This window comes from Terrapene carolina, unplaced genomic scaffold (assembly GCF_002925995.2).
Source record: "Terrapene carolina triunguis isolate 2854851 unplaced genomic scaffold, T_m_triunguis-2.0 Scaffold95, whole genome shotgun sequence".
NCBI classification, from domain to species: domain Eukaryota; kingdom Metazoa; phylum Chordata; order Testudines; family Emydidae; genus Terrapene; species Terrapene triunguis.
The window spans coordinates 47,778,597-47,800,231 of NW_020664446.1; the positions used below are offsets into that span (position 1 = coordinate 47,778,597).

Sequence of the window (21,635 nt, forward strand, 5' to 3'; positions counted from 1 at the left end):
GGTGCAGGTCCTGACGGACAGTACGACTACAGTCTTCTATATCAACAGGCAGGGCAGAGCTGGGTCGTCTGCCATCTGTCAGGACGCCCTCTGGCTTTGGGACTTCTGTCTGCACCACAACATCCATCTTGTAGCCGCTCACCTTCCAGGGACCAAGAACGCTCTGGTAGATTGCCTCAGCAGGACGATCTCTTCTCGCCACGAGTGGTCCCTTCATCCAGAGGTGGTCAGTCCCCTCTTCCGCAGGTGGGGAACTCCCCCAGGTGGACCTATTCATGTCCAGGCAGAACAGGAAATGCCATGTCTTCTGCTTGATTGGGGGCATGGACAGAGAATGCCTATTGGATGCCTTTCTGCTTCTGTGGTCGGGGGCTCTGATGGACACCTTCCTTCCAGTGCCATTGCTGCCCAGGGTCCTCACAAAGATGAAACAGGACCAGGTGAGGATTAACCTCATAGCGGCAGCATGGCCGCGCCAACACTGGTTCAGCAGTCTGCTGGACCTCTCAGTGGCAACTCCGTTCCAGCTACCGCTCAGGTTGGACCTGTTGTCCCAGAACCATGGCAGTATTTTGCACCCCAACCTGGCAGCGTTACATCTGACGGCCTGGCTGCTGCATGGCTAAACATGCAGGAGCAGCAGTGCTCAGCTGGGGTTCAGCGCATCCTGTTGGGAAGTAGGAAGCCCTCCACCAGAACGACTTACTTGGCCAAGTGGAAACGGTTCACCTGCTGGATTGCAGACAAAGGTATTCCTCCCAAGCAGGCTTTGCTGCAGCTTATTTCGGACTACCTCCTACATCTCAAGTTCCAAGGCTTGTCCCTTTCATCAGTCAGGATCCACCTAGTGGCCATCTCAGCCTTCCACCTGCTGTTCAAGGGCAGATCAGTTTTTGCTCAGGATATCACGGCCAGATTCGTTAAGGACCTAGAGCGCCTCCACCCTCAAGTTAGGGAGCCCTGGGATTTGAATCTGGTGCTGTGGCAGCTCACGGGTCCTCCCTTTGACCCTCTGGCTTCCTGTTCTCTCCTTCTCCTGTCCTGGACTACAAATGAAGTCCTCAGTTGCGTTCCTGGTCGCAGTGACATCGGCCCACCGAGTATCCGAGATTCGGGTGCTCACCTCAGAGCCACCGTACACGGTTTTCTACAAGGACACGGTCCAGCTAAGGCCACACCTGGCTTTTCTTCCCAAGGTAGTCTCTGTTTCATTCAAGCTAGGACATTTACTTATGTGGCTTTGGAAAGAAGACCGGTAAGTCAGAGGAGGAGTGTAGGCTATGTGCCCTACACATCAGGAGGACTCTTGCTTTCTACATTGACAGGACGAAGCCATTCCGTAAGTCGATGCAGTTCATTGCTGTGGTCGACAGGATGAAAGGTTGCCCTCTATCCACTCAAAGAATTTCCTCTTGGATCACTGCCTGCATTCGCTTCTGCTATGACCAAGCGAAGGTGTTACTCCCTGCGATCGTCACCGTCCACTCTACCAGGGCGCAAGACTCTTTGGCAGCCTTTCTGGCTCATGTGCCTATTCAGGACATCTGTAGAGCGGTCACCTGGTCGTCTGTCCATACCTTTACATCCACTATGCATTGACCCAGCAGGCCCAGGACGATGCTGGCTTCGGTAGGGCAGTACTGCAAGCCGCTAAGCTGTGAACTCCAAGCCCACCTCTGTGGATACTGCTTGTAAGTCACCTAAAATGGAATCAACATGAGCAAGCACTCGAAGAAGAAAAACGGTTACCTACCTTTTCATAACTGTTCTTCGAGATGTGTTGCTCATGTCCATTCCATTTCCAACCCTCCTACCCCATCGACGTTGTCGGCAAGAAGGAACTGAGAGGGCCAGGGCATGCAGCACCTGATATACTGCCGCATGGGAGCGCCGTTCCAGAGGGCGCCATAGGCAGCCCTAGAGATACCGCTAAGGCAGAAATCTCCAACAACTGTGCACATGGGCACACGCACACCTAAAATGGAATGGACATGAGCAACACATCTCGAAGAACAACAATTATGAAAAGGTAGGTAACTGTTTTTTCTCAGTTCATTAGTAATTACAGATTTTGAATCAAATATCTACACTGATACTAGAAAAAAATGTTCTCTAATAACGGTTACAACACGAACAGTTTGCAGAAGAAGAATTGTGATGTGCACTGAGGATAACTGAAAGTGTGACACTATAGCCAACGAGTTTTATAAATTTTAAATAATTGAACCTTTTATTACAGAACATGATTTCTTAGTCTTGTGCTTGTTCTGTTTCACTGTTTAATATCTGACTGCTCAGATATCTGAACTTTTGGAGAATGAATTAGTAGGATGGGTAGGTCGCATATATTGGCCCTTTCCCCATATTGAAAGGTATATTTTTAATAGATTTTAATACTGTGCTCAGAAGTTTGTAAGGAACATCATAAATAGTTTTTTCAGTGTCAATGTAGATATTTGATTCAAATTCTGTAATTACTACTAATAAATAAGAAGGATTCTCTGAAATCGTGTTCAAGATTGGGCAACAGAAAAATTCTCAATGAAATCCTGACCATATTGAAGTCAATGGCAGTTTTGCCATTGACTTCAGGGGACCAAGACTTCACCCAAGACTAGAATGTATTTATTTACTCTGGTTTAATTGAAAAAGCCACCCTCTTGAAATGCAGTTTTATTAGACTTTTAACATTTCCTTTATTTATTTTTAAGCCTGTATTAGTGTCTGGAGTGCACAAGAAAATGAACATCAACTTGTGGAAGGCAGAGTCAATTAGCCTAGATTTTGGAGACCACAAAGCTGATCTCCTGAACTGCAAAGACAGCATTATTTCGAACACCAATGTCAAGGAATTCTGGGATGGTTTTGAAGAAGTTGCAAGTATGTTATTTCAAGTATATTATTCCAATAATTATAAATACCGTAGCCACATATGCTGGAAACTTCAAACAAAGGATACTCTTTAACCATGGATTTTGAGGTTTTGAAGATATTTAAATTCAAACACAAATTTTAGCCAATCTGTTTAGAGAGTACAGAAGCTTTGCATTTTGTACGTTTGCAGGATGGCATAGGTACAGTATATACTATAATATTTTCTGTATCATTATATGAATTTTAAAGTAAATTAAATATCCAATTTTGAGCTCAGCTATTTAAATGTCTTATCTTGGAGCTTGTAAAATTAGTTGCTTAGCAGATGCATTAATTTTCCAAGATATGGTACAATATACACTTGTATATCTTGAGATCAGAATGGAGCAGTTAAAGCTCAGTTGTATCGTCCGGTTCAGTATAAAGAAAACACCTACAATGTGTGTAGTTTTGAATAATTTGTATATTGTTTACAGAACGGCAAAAAATAAAAGGTGGGGAAACAGTTGTACTAAAACTGAAAGACTGGCCTTCTGGTGAAGATTTCAAGGCTATGATGCCTGCAAGGTATTTCTTTATTTAAAATTCATAAATTCATTATGATGATTTTATTCACCTCTCAGAAATCATACGCATCCAATTACAATCTTTGTCCTTTTGTTCTCTAGGTATGAAGACTTATTAAAAAGTTTACCATTGCCAGAATATTGTAACCCAGAAGGAAAATTGAACTTGGCTTCCCATTTACCAGGATTTTTTGTACGTCCAGATTTGGGACCCAGATTATGCAGTGCGTACGGTAAGTAACTATTAATACCATAGAAATACAGGAATTGCCATACCGTTTCATGCCTGTGTTCCCTTTAATCCAGTATCCTGTCTCTGACCATGGCTAGCATGTGGTGGTTTAGAGGAAGGTGCAGTTGTCATTTAGTGAGCAATTATGGATAGACCATAAGGGAAATCACTTCTAATCTCTCTCAGTTAATGATTGGTTTATGCCCTGAAGCATGAGGGTATTCCTTATACATTGTATTTTTTTTATCCTCTCTAGTATAGTTGTGGATATTCTCTACAGAGTAATATTGCTTTTATCAGTTTCACTTATTAATAAACTCCAAAGTCTCTTAATTTTTCTGCCTCTATATTTATTGTATGTTGAAGACTCAAAAAAACCTGTTTAGAACAGACTTTGCTTCCCTCCGTCTTTCTGCATTCCGGCGTCTCCCACAGTTCTGGCTGTCTGGGCTCTCCTCTCTACTGTGCACCTCAAGGAGGCAAATCAACGTTTTGGAGCTCTGGCCATGCCCCCCCGCCAGATTCTCTGTCTCCGCAGCAGCAGGCAATTGACAGGTTGATTGTTCCCACCCTGATTTGTCTAGTTCTTCAATATTTTACCCAGTTTTTCCGGAAGTGGTGAGCAGATTTTCCTTTTTCAGATATCTCCTCTTCCCTGGGTTAGTTAACACTCCAGTGGTTTAAATCACCCTGAGCCTCCACTGCAGCATCAACCTGCTGGCTCCTCTGTTCCTATACAGACATGGTAGAGCAGCCAAGAAAGCACTGGATCAAATCTAAACTGCGCTCTATTTATGAGGCAGCCTTCCCAGGCTCAGTAGACTGTGAGTTGTGCCCAGACAGCTAACACTCGCTCCATTACATCCTGGAGCTATGAGTTGGACAGGCATCTGGGGTCTCCTTCCCACCAAAGCAGCTGTGACTCCATCATGGGAAAAATGGATCAGGAACTCCAGTGCAGAACAGGGAGAGGCTCCAAAGGTGAAGAGGACCCCAGCCAGTTAACTCAGGGGGTCAGACCTGGGGGACTCTGGAGAACAAAGCATGGAGGCTTGCAGGTTAATAAGTTCCCCCCCGACACGCCTACAAGTCTTAACGTGGGTCTTGAGTGCCCTGGGGAAAGAAGCAGAGCTCCTAATGAGTCTTCCTCTCTCCCGGTTTGACTGAGAGCTCTGACAGTGTGTCTCCCCACCCCAGAATGGAACCCAGCAGGGGAGAATTCAGAGAGAGATCCATCGAGACGGCTTTAGGCACAAAAGGCTTCACCAAAGCCGCAGCAGAGCTTTTACACTCCCACCATGCCTAAAAAGAGCTGAAAAACAGAGAAAATTCAGACGGTACAAATCTTCTGATTCTTGTCCCTCCTTCTCTTTGGAAGGTGAGCTGTCGAGGGCTCAATCCAAACAGGTTTGGGAAAAAATAGAGGTTTTTTCCCTCAGAAAAATTCTAGAGTGTGCAGTAAGATTGTCTCCATGATTCAAATTCAGCCTGACACAGCTGTAGCATTCCTAGAAAGGGATGTGGTTATTTCCTCAGAAGGGGAAATATGCCTGAAGAAGACCCTGAGTAGAAAGATGAAGGCTGCCTCTGCCACCCTCAGGGCATCCCTAGTAGCTACATGCCTTGCAAGAGCATCTCTCTCCTGGATGGAAGATCTCAGAGCCCTTAAGGACAGAGATCACCCTGACATTGGTTCCATTTTAAAGAAGGGCTTCCTAGCAACAGCATTGCATCCATTGAAGCATCAGCTACAAATGAAGTCCTCAGTCCAAGCCAGGGTTTCCAGGTCTGTAGCCAGATTCTACTTATGGCTCCAACCCTGGAAGGTGACTACCCACTCTAAGCAGGTCGTGTGGTCGACCAAGTTCACAGGCTCTCCCTTTTTTAGAAAAAAGCTGGATAAGATGGTGGTTGACAGTGCTGCAAAATCCAAACATTCTCTTTCTTTCATTGGTAAGTGCCCTCAGAAAAGAATATAGACTGGCCTTCAGACAGAGGTGCTCCTTTCAGCCTTTGTCACCATAGAGTTACCAACAAAGGGACAACAGATTCCCCAAAGGAAAACAGTAGAATTGAGTTTTGAGGGAAATCCAGAGTGATCTCAGCCTCCCTGCAAACCCACTTTGACAAAGATTGCATATAGACTCTGCCCAGAACTGAAACTAGGGGACAAAATTTCCCATTTCCTGGAGGAATGGTTTACATTGACCACAGACAAGTGAGTTGGGTATAGTGAGCAAGGGATATTTCCTCAAGCTACAGGCTCTATCCCATCCATTCTTCATCCAGTCTTCCATTTTCAACAACCCCTTAAAGCACAATTTGATCCAGAACGAAATATCTCATCTTCCAGATATGGGAATGCTAGAGTGTGTTCCCTCAGAAGGATGTTTTTCAGGGTTCTACTCAATCTTTCTCATTTTGCAGAAATGCACAGGGGGTATCAGAGCTGTTCTGGACCTCAAAAGGCTCAGCAAGTGAATGAAGAGAACAAGATTTTGGATGGAGACTCTGACCTCTATCGTGTCATCCCTGGGGCGGGCAGACTTCCTGACTTCAGTGGATCTAGGACAGGGGAGGGCAAACTACGGCCCGCGGGCCGGATCCAGCCTGTCAGGGCTTTCAATCCGTCCTGCAGGATTGCCGTCCCCGTGGCGCAGCGTGGCTAAGGCAGGCTCCCTGCTTGCCCTGGCCCCGTGCTACTTCCGGAAGCGGCCGGCACGACGTCCCTGCTGCCTCTGGAATTCCAACATAGGGGCTCAACTCCCTACAATGGATGTCAGCTCAGGACATTGTCCACAAAGGCATGCCCTTCTACTTTCCAACCAACTCCAGCCTGGAGAGTTTGGTAGCACGTTTGAAGACCCAAACAACTCAGGGCCACTGGAGCCCCGAGGAAAGGGCTCATGGTATAAACCCTCCTAGAGCTGAGGGGTGGTCAAGCTGTTTCTGCAGTGGTTCCAGACCACTGTAGAGGAGAACCATGTTCTGATTCAGTCAGACAGCACAATTGAAGTTGCATATTTAAACCAAGGAGGAACAAGGAACCTGGCACTACACACGAAAGCAGTAGAAATAATGAGGTAGGTGGAGCACCTTTCCTTTCCTTCAGAGCATTCCACGTAAAAGGGGATCTGAACCAAAAGGCAGGCTAGCTCAGCAGGCTCATGGTTGTCAACTACAAGTGGTGCCTGAATAGGAGGTTTTTGATCTCATAGTTCAGATGTTTGGCCTCCATTCAACTGACCTGTTGACGAATCATATGAACTCAGAGGCCATAATACTTCACCAGGGAGTCAGACCCCAGATCCATAGGGTGTTGCCATATCCCACAGTTGGCTGCTAGGTCTACTCTACATGTTTCTACCCTTTCCACTACTGGGGAAGGTGGTCCAGAAAATAAAACAAGAACAGGCAATGATAATACTGATAACACCACATTGGCTGAGGAGACTTTGGTTTTCAAACCTGATATTGCTGAAACTGGAGCCTCAGCTCCAATTTCCATGGAGACTGAACATTTTCTCATAAAGTCCTCTTCTTCATCTGGACCGGGAGCAGCCTCAACTAACAGCCTGCCTATTAAAAGGGAAGCTCTAGAAGGTCTGGATCTGTCCTCCAGAGCCATTAAGACACTGCTTTCATTTAGAAGAGTATCAGCACTAAAAGCATACTCCTAAGTCTGGGCCAGACTAAACAATTGGTGCCAAGAGCACAGCGCAAATCCCAGAAGTCCAGGAATTCCAGCCATTTTGGGTTTTCCCCAAGGAGAAAGGTCTTCAGCCCAATACCATTGCACATCAAGTGTCTGTTCTTAGTAGCGTGCTGTTCACAGGATCCTCTGGCTCCCTAGCATACAACCTCCAGATAGCCAGATTCCTTTGAGCAGTTCAATTAGCTAGACCTGCAGTCAAGCTGCTATTTCCAACATAGGACCTACCTCTAGTGTTGAGGGCTTTGACAAGCCATCCCTTTGAGCCTTTGACTTCACTGTCACCATTTTACATATCTATTAATACTTGTTTCTTAATAGCTGTCACGTCCACCAAGTGAGTGCTGGAGCTGGCAGCCTTTTCTATACAGGAGTCTTACTATGTGTTCCACGAGGACAAGGTAGAGCTCAGGACACCAAAATCCTTTCTTCCGAAGATATAGTCCTCCTTCCACACTTCCCAAGAGTTTGTGCTCCCTTCGTTCTGTCAAAAACCACAGCATCCAACTAAAAAGATATGGCACACCTTAGATTTTCAAAGCTCTGCTGATACCTATCTTAGGTGTATAGAATCACAAGGCAGTTGGGCTGTCTCTTCGTGTCCTTCCATCCAAAATGCCAAGGACTCAGAGTTTCCGTGTCCTCCATTGCTAGTTGGATTAAACTATGTATTATGGAAGCCTACCAAGCGTCAGCGGTTCCTGTTCCAGAAGGGATCAAGGCACACTCCATAAGATTTCGTAGCACCTTGTGGGCAGAATGAGCAAGTGCATCCACTTTGGAAATTTGCAAAGTGGCCACTTGGTCTGCAGCTAATACCTTCGTTAAGCACTATAAGATGGACTTTCTCTCCTCCGCAGAGGCTGCCTTTGGCAGGAATGTGCTGCAGGCAGCGGCCCAGAAATAATGTTACTTTTACCAAAAAGGGAGGGATACTTTCTTCTTTCCTTACCTACTAACTTTTTTCATAACCTTCCCTACATCTGTTCACTGCTCATTACTTCCCAGATGTTCAGTATTGTGGGCGATGCTGGGCTGCAGAATGGAAAATTTCTTACTGTTAATTTCCACTCTGCTAGCAGTGTCTCCAACAATTCTCCCCACCCTAGATGGCTCATGAGCCAAAAGTCGGATCATCACCATACAACCTTTTTTTTCTTTGTCTAATGTACATAGTTATTTCATTACTATTTGTTAATAGTGTTGTGCAAGTTTTACATCTTTGAAATAACTCAACTGGCAGCAAGTGGGAGTAGAGGGGGCATAGCCAGTGTGCATCACACCTAAATGTTGATCTGCCTCCGTGAGCTGCAGAGTGGAAGGGAGCAACCCAAACATCCGAGTTGTGGGAGACACAGCTAGAAGAAAAAATATTATTGGTAAGACATTTTCCGTTCTCTTGGAAATGAATTTTTTCTGCTATCCATTTTGCAAATTATATTAATATTATAAGAGGATAAGTTATGACTTATCGCATGAAGGCTTTGATTAAAAATGGATTTGAGTCTCTCTTGAAATATGTATTAAAGGTAGCAATCAAAAGATGTTTGAGGTATAGGTGAAACATTCATGACACCTCTATTTCAAGTTTTTGTAAGACTTTGTTCTAAAACCTTGATTTCAGATACTTATCTTATAACTACTCATTTTTCACCTTTTGGACTGAAATATTACAAGTTTCTTCCCTGCTTAAGAAATTTTTTTAGTTTTGAGGGACAGGCGTACAGCTGTTCATTGTGAGAATAAGAGTGGGGAGAGAGAGCTGATTTTTTAAAATTAAGTATTCTAATAGTGAAATGCTTGGGAGTATAAAGTTTAAATTTTTCAGGAAAATTGTCATTACCAGGAAATGCCTTTGATTATTCTGGTGAAAATTAGTTTTGTTTTGACAAACTTATTACATAGGGACTGTTTCCTGGGTAAAGCAAGATTAAAAGAACGTTGTTTGAAGTAACACTTTTGAAGATTTTTTTTTTAACACAGATTGTGGAAAGTACATCCTAAATTAATAAAACCAAAATATTTTAAAGATAAAGTATAGCATCTCTGTACACACACAAATTTGTCTAACCTTCTGAGTGATGTTCAGTAATAATTGTACTTTGTACTATGTAGTGTTTTTCATCTGTAGATCTAAAAGTGTGTCACAAAGGTAGGTAAGCATTATTGTTCCCATATGTAAAAAATGGGGAAACACTCCTGGTGACTTGCCTAAGATCAAACATCCAGTCAGTACCAAGGCTGGGAACAAACCCAAGGTTGTTTTACTTCCAGTCTTATGCTCTGTTCTGAACTAAAGTTATTTTTACAAGAATGAGTATGAAGAGAAATATATACTGAAATAAATCAAAACCCTATCTCAGTGGTCCCCAACCTTTTTGTGGCCAGTAGCACATTCATGTTTTCAGAAGAGTGTGGCGGGCGCCAACAATTTTTCAAGGCTTATTTTGTATTTGTACATTAAATAATACGAAAAACATCATATTTAATATTACATAATGTATGAATCCAGAGAGAAGAGAGAAGCTGGAGAGAAGCCGCGAGGACAGAAAACACTGGCACCCGCAGCCCCGGAGTACTGTGTCCCCAGCAGGCGCGGGGCCACAGCTTCTCTCCCCTGCTGGGCACTAGGCGGGCCCCACGCCTGCTGGGGACAGAGAACACCGGCGCCCTCAGCCTGCGGCCCCAGAGTTCCCTGTCCCCGGCAGGCGCGGGGCCGCAGCATCTCTCCGGCTTAAGCTCTCCCCACGCCTGCCTGGGACCAAGAACACTGGCGCCCACAGTCTGTGGCCCCGGAGTTCTCTGTCCCCAGCAGGCGCGGGGCCACAGCTTCTCTCTGGCTTAACCCGCGGCCCCGTGCCTGCCAGGGACCGAGAACACCGGCGCCTGCGGCCCCGGAGTTCTCTGTCCCCAGCAGGCGCCGGGCCACAGCTTCTCTCCCCTGCTGTGGGCACTAGGCGGGCCCTGAGCCTGCCGGGAATAGAGAACACCATCGCCCACAGCCTGCAGCCCCGGAGTTCTCTGTCCCCGTCAGGCGTGGGGCCGTGGCTTCTCTCCTCTGCTGGGCACTAGGCGGGCGCACATAAATGCCCCGGCGGGTGCCATGATGCCCGCGGGCACTGCGTTGGGGACCACTGCCCTATCTGAAACTTTTACCTTGTACTATAGGTGTGGCTGCTGCTAAAGATCAAGATATAGGAACTACAAATCTCCATATTGAAGTTTCTGATGTAGTGAACATCCTTGCCTATGTGGGCATAGCAAAAGGAAATGGAGTACTGTCAAAAGCAGGTAAAGAAAGTTGATTTGTATTATACAGAAATAGATTGAATAACAACTCACTTAAAAGTTTGGATAAGTATTTTGATATGCACTTTTAAAATTGACACTTGAAGTTTAATTCATTGTTTTAAAATACTTATAATGTATAAATGAAACATGCCTTTAACTGCATGCATATTGCTCACAGAGGTAATCTGTACACAGTGAATTCTTTTACCTAAATATACTGTGGCGTAAAACTTATCACTTTCTTTGTCGTACTCTTTCACCTCTTTCCTGCCATTACCTACATATTAATGTACCTGTTTGTACTGGTGATGGCAGAGCAAATGGACAGCAGGATAAAGAATTCCCTTATGAAGTACCACTAGCTCTTACAGCAGTTCCAGTGTGATGTTTGCCAAACACCACAGGATCACCCTGAATCCCCCTGACATAGTGTTTGCTGTGCTGTGTTTAGCGCTAAACAACTACATTGTGAGCCAGAGAGTTTGAAGTGGTGTATGCTAATCGTATGTGTATGATGCTGTAAAATACTGCATAGATAGAGGATAAATGATAGGGAAAGGAAATAAAACTATCCCAATTTTTTTCCTTTTGTAATAAACAAACATTGATTTCTTTTTCCTGGTTAGTGGAGCTGAAATAAGAAGACTAACTTCAGTTTTGCTTTATTTACTTGTATGTGCACCAGCATAGCTCTAGAAATAGACAAGAGATTCTTGACTTACTGTGCAGAAGAATGGGCACAAAATTGTTTTTGTTGGTTCCCCAAGACTGAATTTTAAATATTTTGATTACAGCAATGTTCTCTTATTTCAAATAGAACTCTTTCCATCAGATTTTAACAATGTTAAATTAGATTCAAATCTGAGTATAAATTGTTTTAAAGGTTTTTACATAATTTGTTTTGTTTTCTAATTACACAAAATATGTGAATAAAAAATAGCTTCTGAGGGTTTTCTGTAGTATTTGGAAAATGTAATAGGCTCATTATTTAGTCAGTCTGCCACAGGAAATTTAAAAAGAAAAGAAGAAATATTTCAGCTTTCCACTGCCTGGTTTGAGAGTCTATTTGTCAATTCTTAGGAGTATTAAAGAAGTTTGAAGAAGAAGATCTGGATGACCTTTTAAGGAAAAGATTGAAAGACTCAAGTGAATTACCTGGGGCTTTGTGGCACATTTATGCTGGCAAAGATGCTGACAAGATAAGGGAATTTCTGCAAAAGGTTAGATTTATATCAAATAGATATTTATTTTATAGACCTGAATAATCAGACTTTTCAAAATTACTGTTATAGCTTTAAAAAAAAAAAAAATACTGCAGGTACCTTGTTTGAAATGCCCATCCCCTAAGCATCTGTTACTGCATGAGAGATTCTCGGTGAACAAGCAAACTTCTCTGATCTTCTATACCAGTCCAAATGGTTTAGGTACAGTTTCTCTCAACCGATCAGTGGAGACAGAACACAAAGACTTTTGATGATATCATACCCTCACACATAAGGTTGTAGTCATCTCAGCCTCCAGTTGTTGCCAGGCTCCCACTCAGCATAGCATGGACAGATCTTTCTGTCTGAAGAACAGAAAAGCTTCAGATTCAGAAAGGATGAATTAGGAAAAGATTCTTCTCTCAGGGAGTCCTGATAAAGTAAGAAGATCCATAAAGAAGCCCACTTTCCACACCCACACACAAGAGTTTTGACTCCCGTAGGATAGAAGGGGATTCAGGAGTATCTAGCCAGATGAATACCCCTTGAACTCAGTAGCCCCCCTTCAGGGCATTAGCTCCAGGATAAGGGAAGGAGGAGGTAGAGGTCAAGTGCAATTTCAGCCCTACTTTAAGGAGGGACAGAGAACATAGCAGGAGCTGTCCTCAAGCCTTGGCAATCATCATCCTCAAGCCAACGTGGTACCCAAAGCCCTTCCCTCCCCCGCCCCCCCCCCCTTCAGGGGGCAAAAGCAGCAGAGATTCTCCATGGGAAGATTCTCCCTCCATTGGGGAACAGAAAGCCAAGAAAGTGCAGGGAGTGCTCAGCAGTAGTAACCCTGAGAACTGGTCCCAGAGTGGTCTGGGAGCAGAGAGGAAAAGCTAAATCAGCTTTTCTGGCAGCTCCTTTAAAATGCAGTGCACCAGCCACCCTGGAAAATACCTATGGGGCTCAAAGACTCCTAGCCTGCTGGTGTGCTGCCTGCAGACTCTTGCCAAAGCTGGTCAGATCAGGGCCCTCAAGTTCTTTGAGGAGAAGGAAGAGGAGAATAGGGGGCAAAGAGCTCAACCATCTTTTAGGCTCTTCCTGAGTAGAGAAAGGAGAACAAAGTAAAGGAGGCCATATGCTCTCACTGACCAAGTCCAGTTCACATTGCAAATAGGTCCCCTCTCATTGTTGTATATAGACATTTTGGAATGGAGTCCTCTCCAGCTATCACTAGGAGCAGGACCTAATTTCCAACTTTCTCTTCCTATTCCTTTAGGAGTGGGCCCCCACCTGCTCATTCTAGAAACTACAGTCTAGACGTAATTAAGTTTTTAAACTGTCTCTTCCAAACTTTAAGAGTAAGGAGAGAGAGAGATGAAGGGAACACAAAGCATGCTCCCCATCATAGACTGAAAATAAAGACGCACTGGCTACTGAATACCACTTAGAGAATATCAGCCCAGCCAGACGCTCACCAATACGTGATGCCCTACCCAAGGAGGATGACGACTATCAGTGGAGTAATAGAGATGAGTAGGAGGAAACAGCGGGTGAGGTTGAAAAAAGCTGTAGAGGACGAGATCATTCTGGACTCCCGATCTAAGGAAAAGGCCTAACTCTGCATATTTAATGAGGAGGATTCACCAGTGCTCTTAATAAAAATAGCACGTACTCTGGAGCTGCAGTAATTTGCCAGGGAACTTATATATGCTCTTATAGAACCCTGCAGGTGCTGTCCATCCTCCTCATGTCAAAGAAAAGATCAGCAGTAAGTGGTGCATCCTGCACAGGAAACTGGCCTCTGTCCTGGCATTAAAGGTGCTTTAGCCTCTCAGAGCATCAGATATAGAGCTGCCCAATCAGAGCCTGAGGGGTGGATGTTGCCATCTCTGGGTTGGCAAAAAGGATAATGATTTCTGTAGAAAGAGGATCCTGCTTAACAGAAAAAATGTGGCATTCCTGAACAGATTTTTTGAGGTTGCAGTTATATTACAGGAAGCTTCACTATACATAGTGTATGCCTCTCAGGTGGTGGATAGGGAGCTACAGAAACTTAGCAGAGGTCTCCAGAGGCCAAAGATGAAGATTTAGAATTTGCCAAGATGCTCCTATTGCTGGGCTCAATTCTCTCATTCATATGAAAAACTACATACAACATAATCCAGTCAATTTGTGAAGCCATGGCCACTTCAGTGGCAGGCAAGAGTGCATTGTGGCTAAAACAATAGCCATTTTTTCCCTCCAAAATCAGACTAGAGGCCCTGCCATTCAAAGAGAGGGTGTTTTCAGGGATGAGTTGGAGAAGATCCAGCATTCCTTAGCTGCTTTAGAGATCCAGGTTCTGACCCACGAGAGGCCCAGATATGGGCATCAGGATCACAGTCCAAAAGGGGCAGATCCAGGGAACTAGAACTACCATCCAGAAGAAAGGGCATGACACCACTTCAAAATGAAGGCAAGCTTCAGATGGGTTAGCTGCTTTCATTATCAAAGAGATGATAGACACCAGGGAGTCCCTTCAAATTTTAAACAGACAGCCTTAAAGTACAATGGTCCAGGTGCAGTCTCAGCATCGGGGTAAGGTGGAGGAGTTTCTTCCCCATTTGTGCCCAAATGACATCCAATCAATGGATGCAGGACATGTTAACATATGGAGATGTGATTGAGTTTGATGCAAGATCCTCTCAACTTATTTCTCTTTCCCTGACTCATCAACCAACAAAGTACTTGAGGCCTTCTATTTTCTACATAAGATACAGGTCATGTCTATTGTCCTGAAAGATCAGAAGGACACAGGGATCTGATCCATCTGTTTCACTGTTCATAAAAAAAATAGGGAGTCTGTGTCTAGTTCTGGGCTTACAAAAGACCAGTTCCTTCTTGAGAATCTTGACTAAAGTCATTTATTCAGGAAATGAATTCTGATGTACTCTTATTCTCCCTGGGTTTCTAGGATTCATACCTGCATTCATCAATGTTGTAGTTTCAGCAGATGGAGTGTCTGTGATTTGTTGACACAAACCAGCAGTTATAGTACCAAGCTCTCCCTATCATGTGGCTGGGATGTGGGTGGTCATGCCTAGTGGTTAGAACAGGAGTCAGGCCGCATGGTCAGAGCAGGAGTCCTAGCAAGTGGTTAGAACAGGAATTGGTAGCCAGGAATTGGAGCCCAAGGTCAGAACTGGAGTCCAAGGCCAGATCCCAAAGCCAGGGTTCAGAGCTGAAGTAAGAGGTCCGGAATTGGAGCCAAGGGCCAGAACTGGGTTACCTGGCGCAAGGCAAGACAAGAGCAGGAAACAAGCAGGTGAAGGAGCTATCGCAGCTGTGTGCGAATGCTGCTGCTGGGCTTAAGAGCTGGTCTGCTGACTCTTCCAACAATTCAGGCAGTGTAGCTAATCAGGCAGCCTACTACAGGCCAGCTGTGCTCATTAGATTGCCCAGAGACTGGGTCTGCTGCAGGTCCTGCTTCTAGACTGGCTGTGCTGCAGGCCGTGATTCCCGACATTCCCCCATGGCCCTAATAAGAGAGTGTACATACACCCTCCCAAACCTGAATGGCTGGTTTAAGCTGAGTTGGAAGTTGCAGCCAAGATGTGAGGGTATACTTCATTCACCAGGGAGGCACAAGAAGGTCTGACTTTTGATTACTTGAGTCCAAAAGAACATTTGTCTTTCAGCAGTCCAGACTGCAAGAAAGATGAACACAGCTGATGGAATGAGCAGAGTGCCGCTGAATCAAGGAGATGGGGAGATGAAGGAGATGGGGAGTTAAATCCCCAGGTTTTTCTGTCTTTGCAAAAGGTGGGGCAGGCCTGAGATGAGATCTCATGGCATTTAGAGAAAGTAGAAGAGAACCAAAATATTTCAGCACATTCAAGGAAGCAGGGGCACATGAAATGAATACTATAGAAATTCCCTGAATCTTCATGCTGGTATACATTCTTCATCTGTATACGCTGGCAGTGTCCCACAGAAGATTGCCAGATCTAGAGGAGTTATCATAGTGATAATTCCAATCTAGCTGAAAAGGCCATGGTACCCAAAAACTAGTGAACATGTCACCCCGCCCTTAGCCTCCAGTTGAATCCAGTATGTTTCATGGTCTGTTTTATTGTTAAGTGCACCAGTCCAAAGAAAGGGCCTTATCAGATAAAATCTCTCTGATACAGCCAAAGAAGCCATCAACTTTAAAAATGAACTCTAGACGTTAGAGAATCTTTGTGAGCTAGTGTGACAATGTGTGGATAGAGCTGATTGAGGCCCCAGTGCCAGCCTTCCTGTTTCCTGTATATTGGTCTAATCTTGGATTTGAGTGTCAGTTCCATTAGAGTACAAGCAACAATAATACTGGCAATCTAAGGTTTGGTGGATGTGGTCTCAGTTGGATGAACCCGCCACCCCTTCTGCTGTAAGCAATAGGTGATGATCCCACCTGTATTACAATGATTAACTGTCTTGAGAGGTGAGAGGTCCAAGTTGTCTGGACTGGCATAAAAGATTGAAGAGAGAAATTTTCTTTACCTGTTCATTTCCTTTCTTTGAGATCTTCTATACCAGTCCAGCCTTCTTGCCCTGTATGACTTGAATGCCTGTTACCTTTACTCGGTTTCAATGCCAAATTGCTGATATGTTCAGATTCCTGCTGTAACTAAAATTGTTTGTTAAACTTCACTGAAGAATAGCATCATTTAATTTTTTGGTTTGGTACTGCTTTTGAGGTACTCAGCTGAAGACTTATAGATGGCTAGATCCTTAATGTGTAAGGGTGTAAAGTCAAAAATCTTAGTATTCTGCTGGTTGGGAGAAACTATAATCCAAGCACCTGGACTGGTTCAAAAGATCTTGCAGAAAGAAAATTAATAGATAAGGAAATTTTTCCCTTTTACATAAAGCAGTTAATAACTAACCTAAAGTATATTTTACATCTGATATAAAATGTTTATAAATAAATTCATGTATTTATTAAAAAAATAAACCTGTTTCCTAAGACATAGACAACAGATGTAGGTTTTTCCCCCCCATCTCTCACTATTATTCAGTAATTAGTGGCCGGTCAAGACAAATGTTTGTTCTGTGGGCTTAGCACAGTGAGGAACTGCTTGTGGTGGTGGTGGTTGCATTTAAAAATCCACTCATGTCTCACTGGAAATATTTTTTAGACCATTCTGCTTATGTCATATTTTCTTAATTCCTTTCCAGTTTATTTGGGGGGGGGGGGCGAAGCTCTTCATGCAAATGTACATGCTGCTTTTTCTTGACTTGAGGTTATAATTTTGGTTATGATGTTATGATCAGATCCTGTGGAAATTTTGTCAAACCAGATTATCTCTTAAAGTTTGAAATCTGGAGGAGCTGAGCTGTTATGAAATAAAGATACTATTTTTTGCAAGTGAGCCTATTTCTGACAAAATGATGGAAGAGAAACGTAGGCAAAAATGTTTATACTTTTTTTTTTTTTTTTTTTTTAACTAAACTCATCAGAAGGCATCTATTGCTCTTCTGGAGTGGAATTCCTTGAGAACCCTTTTACTTCAAAGGGATTTGGGTGCCTAATTCCCTTAAGATCAAAAGTTTGTCCCTTCCACCAACAGAAGTTGGTTCAATAAGAAGATATTACCTCATCTATCTTATATTTATTAATTGCCTTAAGATCCTTTTAAAATACTAGCCAAAATTCTCATCTGGATATTGGAAACAAATTCCTGTTACTTTTTCGGTAGGTAAATGTTGGACCTACCAACATAGTTTTCCTTTTTTAAAAAATGATCTAGTGTCTCACATGTATTACAGATTGCAAAAGAACAGGGTCTAGAAGTTTTACCAGAGCATGATCCAATACGTGACCAGAGTTGGTATGTGAACAAAAGACTTCGCCAAAGACTTTTTGAAGAATATGGAGTAAAAACCTGCACTATTATTCAGTTCCTTGGTGATGCTATTATTTTACCAGCAGGAGCCCTTCATCAGGTAAAATACTTCTGTTCAAAGATAGATACATGTAAGTTCATGCTTAAATTAGATTTGATTTCATTATCAGTGACCATCATAATGTACAGAAATAAATAATACAAACTGGTTGATAGAAATTGCTATCCAAGATTACTATGCAAGAACTCAGAAATATTCAAAATAACTTGGTTATTTCTCCAAATGTCAAATAATGGTCAAAACACTATTAACTGTTGTACAACTCTTTCAATCCAGTTAACTTCCTTTTACTAGCATACGATGGAAGCATGGCAGTAATTATAACTTTCAATATAAACCTAATACTGATACACCTTTCTAATTTCTGCAGGAAAAAAATAGTTTACACTTGAAATTTTGTTTGTTTGGTCTACAACTGTGGGAGAATTTTTGGGAAAGTTACAGGTTAATTGACAGGACATTTCTGAGATGAGATTTTTGAAAACTACTTCTTCAATCTGAAACATATGGACTATTCAGACTTCTTTTTTACATAGCAGGAATATCGCTAGTCTGCAAAGCGGAAACTAACATTAAATTTCCCTTTCAGCAGCCTCCCTTCATGTGACACACTGTTCTATCTGTGCTGCAAATAGATTTTATTTTCACTTCTTCAAGGAAAAATATGGTAATTAACTCCAGAGAGAGAAATTATGGGGAATCAGTGTATTAATTGTGAAGCAGAATTGTCCCCATCCTAGCATAACCATTTTTTTTCTTAAGCCACCAGTAGCCCCTGTGCTACAGAGGATGGGCATCTCACAAAGAAAACTTTCCCTGACTAAAGATCAGAGAAGAATTGTAGCCAGTAGTGAACCCATGCTGAGTCTGAGCATGATGACATGGTGAAGGCAACCTATGCTGTGTCTCAAGCATGGCGTTTCAAATTGATTTGCAGGCATGGGTCAAAGAACCATGGCTATTTTGGTTGATGGTCCCCATGTATATCCCACTCTGAGTACTCTGTGCACCTGAGACTGGAAGATTCTTGCTGTCAGTATCCATTGGGCTGTGCTTCCTTGTGCTTCAAACCAGGGGCATTCCTGCTTAAAAAAAAAAAAAAATTAGCTTTGTTTTGTGTAAATTATTTTTTTTCTTTAGATAGTGTTTTGGTATCTGTGGGTAGGGTTCCCTCCATCCCTGTTGCCCCAACATTTGGGGTTCTTAGCATGCCTAAGATCCCAGATTTCATGTCCTATATGGCCTGCTCCCAGATCTTCCCAGAGGGTGGTCTGCACAATTCCTGTTTGTGTTGCCTTGGAGAATCCCACATCTCCTCCAAGTACAATGTTTACAATTTGTTTCTTCTTTGAACTTGGCAATCCCATGAGTTCCAGCTTTGAAGACACCTAATGGAGCAGTTGATGAGGTCCCAGTCTGATACTCAGTTTCCTGACCCCCCTGTACATTGGCGGGAGCTGCCTACCAGTGCCCCTTCTGGTCCAAGGCTTTCCAGCTCTGAACCATTGGATATCAAGCCTAGGAACTCTAGCAAGAGATGGGAGGAGGGTATGATCAGACACCCCCCCGTTGGAAATGGGATAAATCCCCTCCTAAAGCCACTAATAAAAGGAGCATCTCCCCTACCTTGTCCAAATTGGGTGAGACCTTGTGCCCTGGTAAGGGTGTCAAACTGAGTTCACCAACAAACTTCCACAGGAACTCAGGCCACAATTTCAGGCCCTCATCGAGGAGGGTAAACTAATAAGCAGACTTTCTGCAGGCTTTGCTAGATGCTGCAAGACGCTGCTTCCCATTCCATGGCAACTTTGGTTGTCATAAGGTGGACCTCATGGCTACAGTCTTCTGGGGTCCCAAGGAGGTGCAAGCTACTGTGGAGGACCTTCCGTTCAGGGGCAGCCATTCGTTTAGTGAGAAAACAGATGAGGCACTGGATACCTTCAGAATCCCAGGCTACCCTCTGCTCCATATGTATTTATGCCCCAGTTCCTCGGAGGAAGTACTCTAGACCACCTGCATACAAACAGCATCTCACTTAACAACTTTCTACTATCAGAGAGCATATGAACGTCCCAGGAAGTGTCAGAGACTGTAGCGTAGAAGATATCACGCCCAGCTGTTGTCGATCTCTCAGGCTCAGGAGACCATTTTGACAGGACCAATGAGAGCCGCCAACTAGCCTCCACTCTGACTGACACCCCCTTTGGTGGCTTTCTGACCTAATTCTTCCAGTATGGCATTATGTCACCTCACATGGATGGGTCATAGAGATCATCTCCGCTTGCTACTCAACAGTTTTTCCCCTCCCCGTTCCTCCTCAGGACCCCTTTTAGGAGAGGATCTTCAGACAGGAAGTGGACGCCCCTTTACAGCTAAGAGCTTACAGAACCCATACCCTCTCAGCATAAGGGGAAGAGGTTTTATTCCAGGTACGTCCTCATCACCAAAAATAAAGGGGTCTGGAGGCCCATGAAGCTGAATGTCTTCATATGCCTTTCAAAATTCAGGATGACCGCTATAATTCCCTCCCTAAACAAAGGCAATTGGTTTTCAGCTCTGTTTGAACGACGCTTATTTCCATGTAGACATTCATCCTGTGCACAGGAGTCCCAGATGATTATTGGTACAATCCTTCCGTTTAGGCTCTCAACAGTTCTAGAGTTTTAATGAGGTGCTGTCAATAATAGTGATATACCTGTGCTTCCAAGGCAGCCCAGTTTTTCATTATCTTGATGACTGGCTGCTCATGGGCTTGTCATGTCAGGAAGTACAACCGTCGATCCTTTGCCTACCCAGCTTCTTTTGAACCTTTGAACTTCTAGTAAACCTAGAAAAGTCCAATGTAGTTCCAATGCAAGTTATAAAATTTATCAGAGCATCTCTGAATTCAGCTTCAGCCAGAGCTTATCTACCAGAGGATATAGTCCACATGATGCCTAACATTATTGCTCAGCATCCAGATGTGTCCTCACATTACAGTCGGATCTGGCCTGATCCTGATAGGCATCATGGCCTTCTGCCCCAATGTTATGCCATTTGCAAAGTTCCCTCTCTGGTGCCCCAGGCACGGTTGAGGACAGTCTGCTCTCTGAGCAGAGACAATCTGGACAAACAAGTCTCAATTCCCCAAGGTATTCATTCCCCTTCCACCCACGAAGAAGCTGATTATGGATGCCTCCCTAATGGGTTGGGGAATGCACCTGAATGATCACATGGCTCAAGGCTCTGGTCCCAACAAGAATCCACACTTTACATCAACCTCTTCAAACTGGGGGATCTTCACTAGGTTTGCAGAAAGTTCCTGTTCCTCATCCATGCCCAGCACATTCAGATAATGTAGGAAAACATGACCACAGTCTACTACATAAGCAGAAGAGTGAGGTCTCTGGCCCTTTAGGTAGAAGTAGTCAAACTCTGGAACCAGTGTATCTGTCATCAAATCACCCACTCGGTGGTGCACTTCCCAGAAGTAATGAATACCTTGGCAGACAGCCTCAGCAGGCACTTCCATAAAGATCACAAGTAGGAACTGCACGACTCGGTAGTACAAAACGTATTCCTACAGTGGGGTTGTGACGTTGTGCAGTCTACATGGTTTTATAAAAATATAATAATAAGTCAATATAATGTAACTGGGATAGATTTAGAGAAAATATGGTAATAAGTGATATAATGTAACTGGGATATGCTTCATGCAAAAGGTCTCTTGTAAGGTATCATTACAAAGTGCATAATCTACTGAGTATGATCATCTAATTTGTATAAATGTACCACTCTTGTATCTAAAACTAGAAATATAAAATGTAACTCTGAGGGCCTATTGTAATTATGTAAAGTGTGGG

The 21,635-nt window shown here is 43.6% G+C and overlaps 1 protein-coding gene across 1 annotated transcript in view; it reads left to right on the forward strand.

Moving 5' to 3' along the window:
* Nucleotides 1-21,635, forward strand: part of JMJD1C (jumonji domain containing 1C) — a 352,929-nt gene that overhangs the window by 322,150 nt on the left and 9,144 nt on the right. The window contains exons 19-24 of the mRNA XM_024209274.2: nt 2,712-2,880; nt 3,351-3,441; nt 3,543-3,673; nt 10,553-10,675; nt 11,756-11,895; nt 17,656-17,832. Coding sequence (XP_024065042.1) covers nt 2,712-2,880; nt 3,351-3,441; nt 3,543-3,673; nt 10,553-10,675; nt 11,756-11,895; nt 17,656-17,832 — 831 coding nt within the window. The remainder of the gene's footprint in view (nt 1-2,711; nt 2,881-3,350; nt 3,442-3,542; nt 3,674-10,552; nt 10,676-11,755; nt 11,896-17,655; nt 17,833-21,635) is intronic.